This window comes from Heloderma suspectum, chromosome 10, assembly GCF_057233095.1.
Source record: "Heloderma suspectum isolate Gila_16-S chromosome 10, 16-S_ref, whole genome shotgun sequence".
Taxonomy (NCBI): Eukaryota; Metazoa; Chordata; class Lepidosauria; order Squamata; family Helodermatidae; genus Heloderma; species Heloderma suspectum.
The window spans coordinates 14535272-14546373 of record NC_139467.1 but is presented as its reverse complement, the minus strand read 5'-3'; the positions used below and the strand labels follow the sequence as shown (position 1 = coordinate 14546373).

Below are 11102 nucleotides of genomic sequence, written 5' to 3'. Positions count from 1 at the left end.
ACAGCTTTAATCTGAACAATTACTACCCTTGAAACCTTACTGAGAGGGTCATCAGCTTAAAGATGCAACACTTCTTCTCTTTCTTCTTTGCAAACTAGTAGTTAAGTATATAAATTATAACAGAAATCACACATCCTTGAGGTCCTGAAAAGTTACACTGGGAGTGCAGAACCTCTGAGGGCTGAATTCCATTTTGGAGAAGTTCTCAGGGCATGGCCAAAGTCAAAAGGGGAACCCCCCCTCCTCAAAAAACCTACCAGCATATTTTAGTTTAAAGCTCTTACTGCCAGTGCATTTCCACCTTTTAGAAAGGAGGAAAAACTGCACAAAAGCTGGGAAACCACCAAATGGTTGGAGTTTGGGGGAAGGGGCTGGGGCCAAGGCGGGGTGGGGGATGGCCTTCTTGGGAACCCCAGAGAGCAAGTTTAAGAACATAAGAAGAGCTCTGCTGGATCAGACCAAGGGTCCATCTAGTCCAGCATTTTGTTCACACAGTGGCCAAACAGCTTTTGACCGGCAACCCACAAGCAGGACATGAGGACTTGTAGACCGTGGGAATGCTGTAGACATCATATACCTCGACTTCAGCAAAGCTTTCGACAAAGTACCCCATGATATCCTGATGAGCAAACTAGCTCAAAGTGGGCTAGATGAAACAATGATCCAGTGGATCCACAGTTGGCTACAGAATCGGACTCAAAGAGTGCTGATCAATGGGACCTTCTCAAACTGGGGAGAGGTAACGAGTGGGGTACCGCAGGGCTTGGTCCTGGGCCCAGTGCTCTTCAACATTTGTATTAATGACTTGGAGGAGGAGGTGCAGGGAATGCTGATCAAATTTGCAGATGACACAAAATTGGGAGGGATAGCTATTACTTTGGAAGACAGAAACAAAATTCAAAGTGATCTGGATAGACTGGAGCGCTGGGCAGAAAACAACAGAATGACATTTAATAGGGACAAATGCCAAGTTCTGCACCTAGGAAAAAGAAACCAAATGCACAGTTACAAGATGGGGGATACGTGGCTCAACCACATTACAAGCGAGAAGGATCTTGGAATTGTCGTCGATCACAAGCTGAATATGAGCCAACAATGTGATGTGGCTGCAAAAAAGGCAAATGCTATTTTGGGCTGCATTCATAGAAGAATCGCTTCCAAATCCCGGGAAGTACTAGTTCCCCTCTACTCAGCACTGGTTAGGCCTCATCTGGAGTACTGTGTCCAGTTCTGGGCACCACACTTTAAGAAGGATGCAGACAAACTGGAGAGGGTTCAGAGGAGGGCAACAAAGATGATCAGGAGACTGGAAACAAAGCCCTATGAAGAGAGACTGAAAGACCTGGGCATGTTTAGCCTTGAGAAGAGAAGACTGAGGGGAGATATGATAGCACTCTTCAAGTACTTGAAAGGTTGTCACAGAGAAGAAGGCCAGGATCTCTTCTTGATCATCCCAGAGTGCAGGACACGGAATAATGGGCTCAAGTGACAGGAAGCCAGATTCCATCTGAACATCAGGAAAAACTTCCTGACTGTAAGAGCAATACGAGAATGGAATCAATTACCTGGGGAGGTGGTGGGCTCTCCCACACTGGAGGCCTTCAAGACGAGGCTGGACAGCCATTTGTCAGGGATGCTCTGACTTGGATTCCTGCATTGAGCAGGGGGTTGGACTCGATGGCCTTGTAGGCCCCTTCCAACCCTACTATTCTATGATTCTATGATTCTATGACAACAGCGCCCTCCCACCCATGTTCCCCAGTAACTGGTGTACATAGGCTCACTGCCTCTGGCAGTGGAGGTAGCACATAGCCATCGGGACTAGTAACCATTGATAGCTTTTCCTCCAGGAATTTGTGCAAACCCCTTTTAAATCCATCCAAATTGGTGGCCATCACTACATCCTGTGGTAGCAAATCACTTAAGACAGCTGGAGGGCTAGCTCCCGGGTCTGAGGTTCAGCAGGTCTTCTGTGAACTCTAGTTGCACTTACATTTCCAGTTACCATAACTGGCAGCATTGAGAAACAGAAACCTAAGGAAAAGGCTGTTTCTTAAGTTTATGGGCCAAATGAGGACCCGCCCTGCCTGAGCCATGTGTGACATTCAACTGTTAAAGAAGGACATTGCCACTGTCTCTCAGAAATAAAGACCCTGCCTGCAGTGGAACATAGAAACTCAAGGTAAGGCATACTGTCCTATCCATTTTCTTTCTAATCAACAGATTATAGATCTGACTGGAGCTACAATTCTTTGCACGTGGAGGCTGAAGACAACTTCTTTTTAAAGAACTGAAGGCAGTTTGCAGAGGGATTGCTGTAATTTAATCCTCTTTGTTTCTCATTTTTCCAATCCTATGTATGGTTCATTCTGAATTTTGAGAATTTTTATGAAAAGTTTTCTTGAAATGGTCTGTGCATTTTTGTGTGTGTTTCTCCCAATACACGATTTTGCCTGATCTACACAACTTTTGCAAGCGATTCTCCCAATATAAGGCATTTTAAGATATTTTCACAAATGTATGCATTTTTGTTTGCATGCTTCCCTAATGTATGCATCTTTATCCATTTTATGATTGGAGAACTCCATTGCAAAATTTGGAGAAGTGTGCATTTTGAAAGATATCTGTGCTTTCATTTGAATATTGGTTTGAAAGTGCAAAATGAGGCAAATTCATGTTAAAATGCAAACCAAATTAATTTCTCCCCCATCCCCAGGGATATGTACTCATTGTGGAACGAGTGGGAAGGACATCTATGAGAATATGGCCCATTCAGTCCAATTTTTAGTTCCTTAGGTTCATTTGCATCTCTTTTCTCTCTATGTTACTGATGCACACATATTGCAGTGATCAAATACTGGGAAAAAGCAATCTGGATCCCATAATACATATTGTTGTGAGCTTCAAGTCATTGGATAAGAGAGATAATGGGCCAAAACAACCACTAAACTAAGGAAAGGAAGAGGGTTATCCAAATGTTTATGTGTGAGGAGAAAACCCAATTTTGATTCAGGGTTAAACTACATGATATATTAATTATGCAGCATGTGGCTGACACCTCTAAATGTTTCTAAGTTTAAACTTAGTGGATGTGACCCCAGTTCAGATCAGGAGAATTGTGCACTGGAAGGGGAGGATTAAACCTTGTCCCCCAGCCATTTCCTTTCTGAAATCCACCCCCCCCCATGCATGCACAGGGTTTTTTTAAAAAAGGAAGAAGCATCCATTGACACCAATGGAAACCTTTTATTCTTTTTAAACCCCACGGGCAGGTTGTGTATGTGTGTGTGTGTGTGTGTGTGTAATTTGCAGGGAATCAAATGGCTGAGCGAGGGAAGGTTTAATCCTCCCATCCCGGTGCATAGTGGTCCCAGTCCAAATCAGGGCCATGTGCACTTACTCTACATTAAGAAACAAAGAGAGGGTTTCTATGTAATCTGTGACCTGGTCCCAGGGCATAGTCTGAAGGCACATGAGGCAACCACCTTGCTGAAGCTGAGCGGGACTGGGTCTGGTCAGTGCCTGGAGGGGAGACTGCCTGGGAACCACATGGAGCCACCTTGAATTCCACAATGGAAGAAAGGTGGGATAGAAATAAACAAACAAACAAATAAACAGCAGATCTTGTAGTTTGTCCTTCCGACACAGAGGAAGAGACAGGGAGCTATGTTTGGCTTATGTAAGCACCTTAGCATGCTGGCTGTCTCCCAGGAGATCTGGAGTGACAGCAGTGGACTTCACCTCTTTCTTGGAGGGTTCAAGGACTGAGCCTCTGCCTCCCTATATGCTTAACCTGTATCTTTGTAAATTAACTCAGATATTTAAAAAAGCTGATAAGCCTCCAGTGACCACCCAAAGAAACGAAACCTGGGTAAGCACTGCCCCCTTGGAACTTCTCACCACTCCCAGAAATGAGTTGTATGTAACAATATGCTTGTACCTATGTACAGTCACATTAAGATTAATTGACGGGGTGTTTTATAAATGTAAAAGTATGGGGAAACATGTGTAAATAAATTACAAGGATGAAAGACATGTTAACCTTTGCATACCACCACTCTCTATACAAATAAAATAAGAACACAGGAGGATTCCTAATGCATCAGTCACACTTTGGAAAGAAGACCATGCACTTTGGGGGGGAAACAATCAGAAACATTCTTTCCCTGACTATTTTTGCAGAATCTTCTGGCCACCGAATTTGCTTCATTGGAAGGAGAACTTTGCACTAGTGCTTACACGGAATATTCCCATCATCATGCAGGCTCTCCTGGGACTCCTCCTCTTCCTGGTGCTTCTAACAACAGGTAAAGAACAGCTGGTAAACTGTATCAGGAAGAGATTGTTCCATGGAGGTCGATGGGTTTAACCAGATCCAAGCTCTTAACTGGCATGATTGTGAATAACCAGTATGGTTCCACAAAGCGGGAGAAGGTTGGCTTGTTGACAGCTGGTAAATAAAACCAAAAGGGCTCAAAGAATCAACCCATCTAAAGCCAGAGGGACCAGTTGGTCCATTCATATATTTAGGGCACGTGTGAGGTAGGACTGTGTGAAAAAATCACTTTGTCGAGTCTTTCTGTATGGATTTACCCAATTCACAACTCCCAGATCTGAATGTGCATCTGAACACAACTTGCGGTCAAAAATCCATACATTTCTGAGCTTGCAATGGGTTTCTCAAAAGAAAAAAAAGTGTTCAACAATGTGCATGGATCACATGGGGGGGGGGTTTCGCACATTTTCATAAGTGCAAATTAGCAAACTAAAAAATATCCGATTCCATCAATGAGCAGAAAACAGAATGAAAGGCACCTCACAATCTATGAAATTCAGATGGGATAGATATGACATGATCCATACATCCCTAGGTGGGGCTGACTAGCATATTGTAGCTTAAAGCTCTGGCAGCTATTAACTAAGGAGAGGCATTTCAATAGTTTAGAATGTGTGTGTGGGAAAACTGCACAAATGCTGAGAAAACATCAAATGATCTATGATTGCGGGAAGGGGATGGGGTTATGTGGCCATCTGGAAGGGGAAACTTGGTCCCCAGGAAGGCTAGAGTTGGCCCCCAGGAGGGCTGGATTTAGCCTGTGGGCCTGAAATTTGCTATTCCTGCTTTAATGAATGGATGCATGTGTCAGAAAAAATGCATGAAAATATGTATGGATTTGCATATGGGTTTTTAAACATATATATCATAAACTTGTTAGAAAATGGAATGGAATGAGCTTGATCTAAAAAACCTGACAATCTCCATGGGGACTGGAATTGACAGATCTGTTCCATCTGTATTTGAAGGCATGTTCAAGGGTTGGACCTAGTATTGTGCCAAAAATTTCTCCCACATTTTTTGACCATTCTCATTCCATTTGATAGAAAAGAAATGGCTTTCAAAAATAAATTCAAAGGAGAAGAATTTTCTGATAAATTCTCATGGGTTGGACTTGGGGTTCTTGTGCTGACCTTAGGGTGGCTGAAAAGTGTGCAGGAGAGGCCTGTCAGTCATTGTACAGTAATCTCTGTGGCAGACTGTATGCTCCTCACTGTCCCATGCTCTAGTTAAAGCCATCATGTGGCAATCCCTTCCATGGGGCTTTTCTAGTTCAGAAAGTGCAAGGGGCCTGGGAGGCTGCAGAGCGATGGAAAGATGTGTAATAGAGAGAGAAAACACACACAGCACCCCTGGCCAACTCGCAGAGATTAGGCAAGCTCAAAAATACCACCAGAAGAAGTCCAAAATTCTGCCTCAAAAAAGTGGAAGCCTCACCACAGTGGATATTGTTGCCACCTACAGGAGCAGCGCAGTTAAACCAAAAACCCTTAGTAAAAGAGAAAGAAACTGTGCTACAACCCCTGCCAAGAGTGAGCCTTATCTGTGAGAAACGGTTGGAGAATTTCTCCTCCCCTAGGAGAAATTCAGTGAAATGGGCCCCCCAATTTCTCTGCTCAAACATAGGGTAGAGAATTTTGAGGGGTCATCTGTTCACAGCCCTAGTTGGACTGTGGTGATCTGCAACTCAAATCAAGGTTCAATGGACTTCACACTAGCCACTCACTTGAGCTTTACTTCCTCTCTTTAGCAGATTTTAAAAACCTGCCCGTGCTATATACTTCATAATTCTTTCTCCTTCCTCCTCCAGGTGGCTCTATAGAGTGTGAAGTTTGCATTGGAGCTGGCAATAGCTGTACCGGCAAAAGACAGACTTGTGACCCTCAGATGGATACCTGTGCCACCATTTTCAGTAAAACCAGAGTAGGTGGGTAAGAGCCAGGCTTCAAGTGCACACAGGTCCAAGGGTGCAGTGGACTGAGGGCTCACAGGGATGCAACAGGGACTTTTTTTTTTATTAGCAGCGATGCTGCCGTCAGCTTCCACCCCCTTCTGACTTCCCTGTTCTCTCTGAGCTTAGCTGCAATTCTCATAGTAGCTGGGGTGGGGTGGAGGAATGAATCTTCTCAACAATAATACATTGTTCCTTGTAAGGCCAGGTATTTTGGTGTTGCTTGGCCTTAAATGGCAAATGCAATTTCTTGAGTGCCATTTTTGGTAGAAACATCAGGTACAAATCAAATCAATCAATCCATCAATCAATCAGCATTACAAAAGTAATCAGCTTTATCTCCTGCTAGAGATAAAACTGCTAGACTTGGTTTGTTGATGTGGATCAATTAGGGATGGTGCGGACGTCCAGTTGGGGCTTGAAGCTCAGCAGATTACTGCCAGGTCAGCCATCTGGATGCCAGCTTGCGGAATACCCAAGCCTGCCAGAATTTGGCATGTGTTGAGTTGGGCAACAGCCCACTAACCCCTGGCAGTATCCTTGCAAGGAGAGAACAAAGGGTTGGCCTGTGGCGACAGGGCTCCTGCCTATGCCACCTCTCAACCTAGCATGGTCTCCTTCTTTGCAAGGAGCCTGCAAGGGGTTGAGCTGTGTGGGGGCAGGGATCCCATGCCGCTGGCCAACCCTTCATTCCCTCCATACAAGGAGAGCACAAGGGGCTGGAGGATGGTGGTGGGGACTCTGTCTGTCACCATTTTGCACAAAATGGTGGCTGCTGGAACAGCAGGATGCCTCGAGCCATTTGCCAAGCACTCGTGGACCTGCTAGTGGCTCGTCATGCATGGTGAACAGGGTTTGGGGAGTGACATGCAGGGTGAGCTGTGGCAAGTTTGCCCATCCCTGGGATCAATAGAGCTGCCTGGATTCTTGGACCATCCTTGGGGGCACGGGTATGGGGTGAGCGCCTGCACTTCAGAATTTCCCTACGCCACTGCTCACAGCACATTAAAACATGACACACTCCATATCCTGAGTCAAACTGTTGGTTCACCAAACTGTGTGCTATCTACTCTGACTGGCAGCACCTCTCTAAGACCTTAGGTTGCCTCCTTTCACAGCCCTGTTACCTGAGGGCCAAAGGAAACATTCTCTCTAGCACCTGTTGAGGACCTTTATGTACTAGATCTCTTCACTTCCGTGTAAGCGCATGCAGACCTGATTCAGATCAGGACCATAGTAGTCCATTAAGGTGGGGTTAAAACTTTCCATTCCACCCATGTTTTTTGCAAAATTTCACACAGTCTTGCAGTGGGGTTCAAAAAGGGGGGACCCTCCGTTGGAGACAATGGAGTCTTTCTCTCCCTCTTAACCCCCTTGTGTGATGTGCATGTTTTTTTGTAAAAAACAAATAAACAAACAAAATGGGTTGGATTGAAAGGTTTAACCCTTCCCATTCTGGAGCATCATGTTCCTGACCCAAATTGGGGCCACACACATTTACCCAAAGGTAAAGAGATCTATCATGCATGGCTCCATAATTTGTGCTAGAGAGAACATTCTGTTCTCCACCTGGGAGGTGAAGTTTGCCTAACTTTCATCAGATTCCCCCCTGCCCATTTCATGGTTCCCCCCCTTCAATTGACATTTACACAAATTGTAGGCACAATTTGCTAAATTTGTGCACATTGTGGCCATAATATGCTTAATTTGAGCAAATTAAGCATACTATGGCCACAATCTGCACAAATTAATCCAAAAGTTGCACAGATTATGCAAACTGCAGCCATGTTTAGTGTAAACACGGATTTTCAGAAAAAGAAGAGAAAAAAAATGAGAAGAGTTCTCGGAGAAGAGTCTTTGGCAAATGCAGGCCAACCGTGGACTTCATGGAAATCCAATGAGCTTAAAGAGGGCTGGATTTCCCCACGATGGCTATCCCTAAAATGGAGACATCACATGGATTAAATCTAGGATCTTTGCTTGGAAAGCATATGCCTTGCTACTTGCTCCATGCCTCTCTCTGCATGGAGAAAGGGACTTAGCTGACACTTGGAGGAAAGAATGGTTCCTCCAGGTGTCATCCAAGTTGGGGGTGCCTCCTTCATGCTCTGCTAGGTGCCCCATTTCATATGGCAGATGATGTGTACAGGGACTCAGCCAGTGGTTGGTGCATGTCCCACTGAGATAGTGAGTGACATCCAAAGGGAAGGGACTTGGCTGATATGCAACTCTGTGCTTCTCTCTCTACCAAGGAATGTAAAATGGAAAGTGATGGTGTCAGGGGAGAAGGCAGGGCCTGGACAGGGCCCACAGAGGTTTCTCCACAGGCCAGACTGGGAGCCCCCATGCACTGAATTCAGCCTGCTGGCTGGAGGTTGGCTTAAATCCATGTAGACCTGGGGTGTGATAAATCTCAATTGGGAGGGTATTCCACAGGGTGGACACTATCGTATTGTCCTTAGGTATGCTTTCTAATGTTTCACTGCATATACAAGCCATTTCCCGAGATTCTGTCTCACTCCAGTGTGACCAAGAAAAACAAGCACAGGAGGGCACTAATCAAATAAGGGTAGGCTGGATTCCTAATCCTCGGGACTACTGGAACCGGTAGTGTAAGGAGGCAGATTTTGCCTCTGTCTTCCTTCCTCCAATAGAAGTACAAGAGGGCCACCCTTGAGTCCTGTGTGCAGTTCTGGGCGCCACACTTGAAGAAGGATGCAGACTAACTGGAGAGGGTTCAGAGGAGGGCAACCAAGATGGTCAGAGGACTGGAAATAACGCCCTATGAGGAGACACTGAAAGAACTGGGCATGTTTAGCCTTGAGAAGAGAAGACTGAGGGGAGATAGGATAGCACTCTTCAAGGGCTTGAAAGGTTGTCACAGAGAGGAAGGCCAGGATCTCTTCTCAATCATCCCAGAGTGCAGGACACAGAATAATGGGCTCAAGTGACAGGAAGCCAGATTCCGGCTGAACATCAGGAAAAACATCCTGACCGTTAGAGTAATACGACAATGGAACCCATTACCTAGGGAGGTGGTGGGCTCTCCCACACTGGAGGCATTCAAGATGAGGCTGGACAGCCATCCACCAGGGATGCTTTGCCTTAGAGTCCTGCATTGAGCAGGGGTTGGACTCGATGGTCTTATAGGCCCCTTCCAACCCTACTATTCTATGATTCACCCACCCTTCTGGGGAATGAAAGAAGTGCTGCACTTGAGAACAATATTAGGGTGGAGGCAAAATGTGCCCTCCATCAGTGTGTTACCACTGGCAGGGATCTCCTAGGCCAGGGGTATATGATACTGTGCACAGAGAAACAGGACGCCCCATACACAAGCCCTCCCTCCATGTAAACACACACACACCTGTTGCCCATAATCATAACGATAGTCAATCTGCTCACATCAGACGATTTTTGATTGTTTTGTAATTCCCCTTTTGCCATTTTGATTTTGTTAGCTAATTTGCACACACCAGCGGAAACCTGAGATATAAATTGGATAGATGAATGAACTTGTTTAGGTGGCAGTTACTCAGAGCAGTGATTGCCTTGCTCACTCATCTCTATTTTTCATTTCCAGCTGGCGCGGATGTCTTCTCAGTCGTAAAGTCCTGCTATGTAAAGTCTGCCTGTGATAAAGGAATACCTCCCATTACAGTAGAAGAGGCAACTGTGGAATCAACCATTGTATGTAGCAAGGGCCCTCCGTCTTCTGCCTCCTTCCTCCTGGCTCTCTCCACATTCCTGTTGAGGAAGATCCTCATATAAATTACCACTTGGGTGCTGCAGTTTAGCACCAAAGGAGGCACCCATGGCAGTTTCATGCAGCCTTCTCTGGGAGGCTTTGTTCTCTTCTTCAAGTTCTTCAGCCAAAGCAAATAAATAACAGATTCAATTCAACCTTTGGTTTTAGTGTTCTTTTTGAGGGGGAGGGATGAACAAGATTCCTCAATACCACCAGTGGCAGTGCGATTGGCTAGACAAAGTGGTGCCCTCCAGATGTTTTGGACGACACATTTCAAAATCCTTTACTGTTGGCTATGCTGGATGAGGATGATGGGAGTTGTAGTTCAGGATGGGAGAAAAAATGATTCAATTAGCACTTTAATGCAAACCAATGCAATTTGGCAGTTTAGAACCACTATGTGAACTGAAACTTGGTTATCCTTCAAAAATTTATATTTTTTGCAGTGGAGTTCCTCAAGCAAAAATGCATACAAAAATGCATATATAACATTCAAAATGCTTTATGTTAGGAAAATTGCTTGCAAAAATGTGTATATTAGGCAAAGATACTTAAACGGAGAAATGATCGCTAAAGCGTTTATGAATTTTCATAGAAGCATTTAAAAAAAAAAAAATCTAGATGAACCAAAGTTAAGACAGGAGAAATTCTCAAAGTTCAAGATGAAACAAACTTAAGACTGGAAACATGAGAAATGTCGAGAAACCAAAATTGAGAGATTTGTCTAACCCTAGTTATAGTTCAAAGTACAGCTCCTTTTTAGAAACACACACACATAAACCGTGGGATTAAAAAGAGACAGAGAGACAGAAACATGATTGATCCAACAATGGTTGCAGCCTGGGATTGAGGTCAGTTCAATTAGCGCAAATGTGTATTTCCAAATAGGAAGGAAATTCGCAAGCATCCCTAAAAAGAATCTGATTTTGTCAGTGAGTGGATGACAGAAGGGAAGACCCCAGACGATCTGTGAAACACAGACAGAATAGATGTAACTGAATCTGTACATCCCTATTTTAGTGTAAGAGAAGAGTGTAAAAAGTAGTATTACTCAGTAAAAGACAATC

At 44.6% G+C, this 11102-nt stretch overlaps 1 protein-coding gene across 1 annotated transcript; it reads left to right on the top strand.

The window, feature by feature from the left end:
* Positions 1-2089: 2089 nt before the first annotated feature.
* On the top strand, positions 2090-10190 carry LOC146337765 (phospholipase A2 inhibitor NAI-like). The gene is made up of 4 exons (XM_084815220.1): positions 2090-2182; positions 4183-4307; positions 6147-6263; positions 9871-10190. Exons 2-4 carry the CDS (start codon positions 4259-4261, stop codon positions 10056-10058), a joined length of 354 nt encoding a protein of 117 aa, XP_084671346.1. The 5' UTR covers positions 2090-2182; positions 4183-4258; the 3' UTR covers positions 10059-10190.
* The last annotated feature ends 912 nt before the right edge of the window (positions 10191-11102 follow it).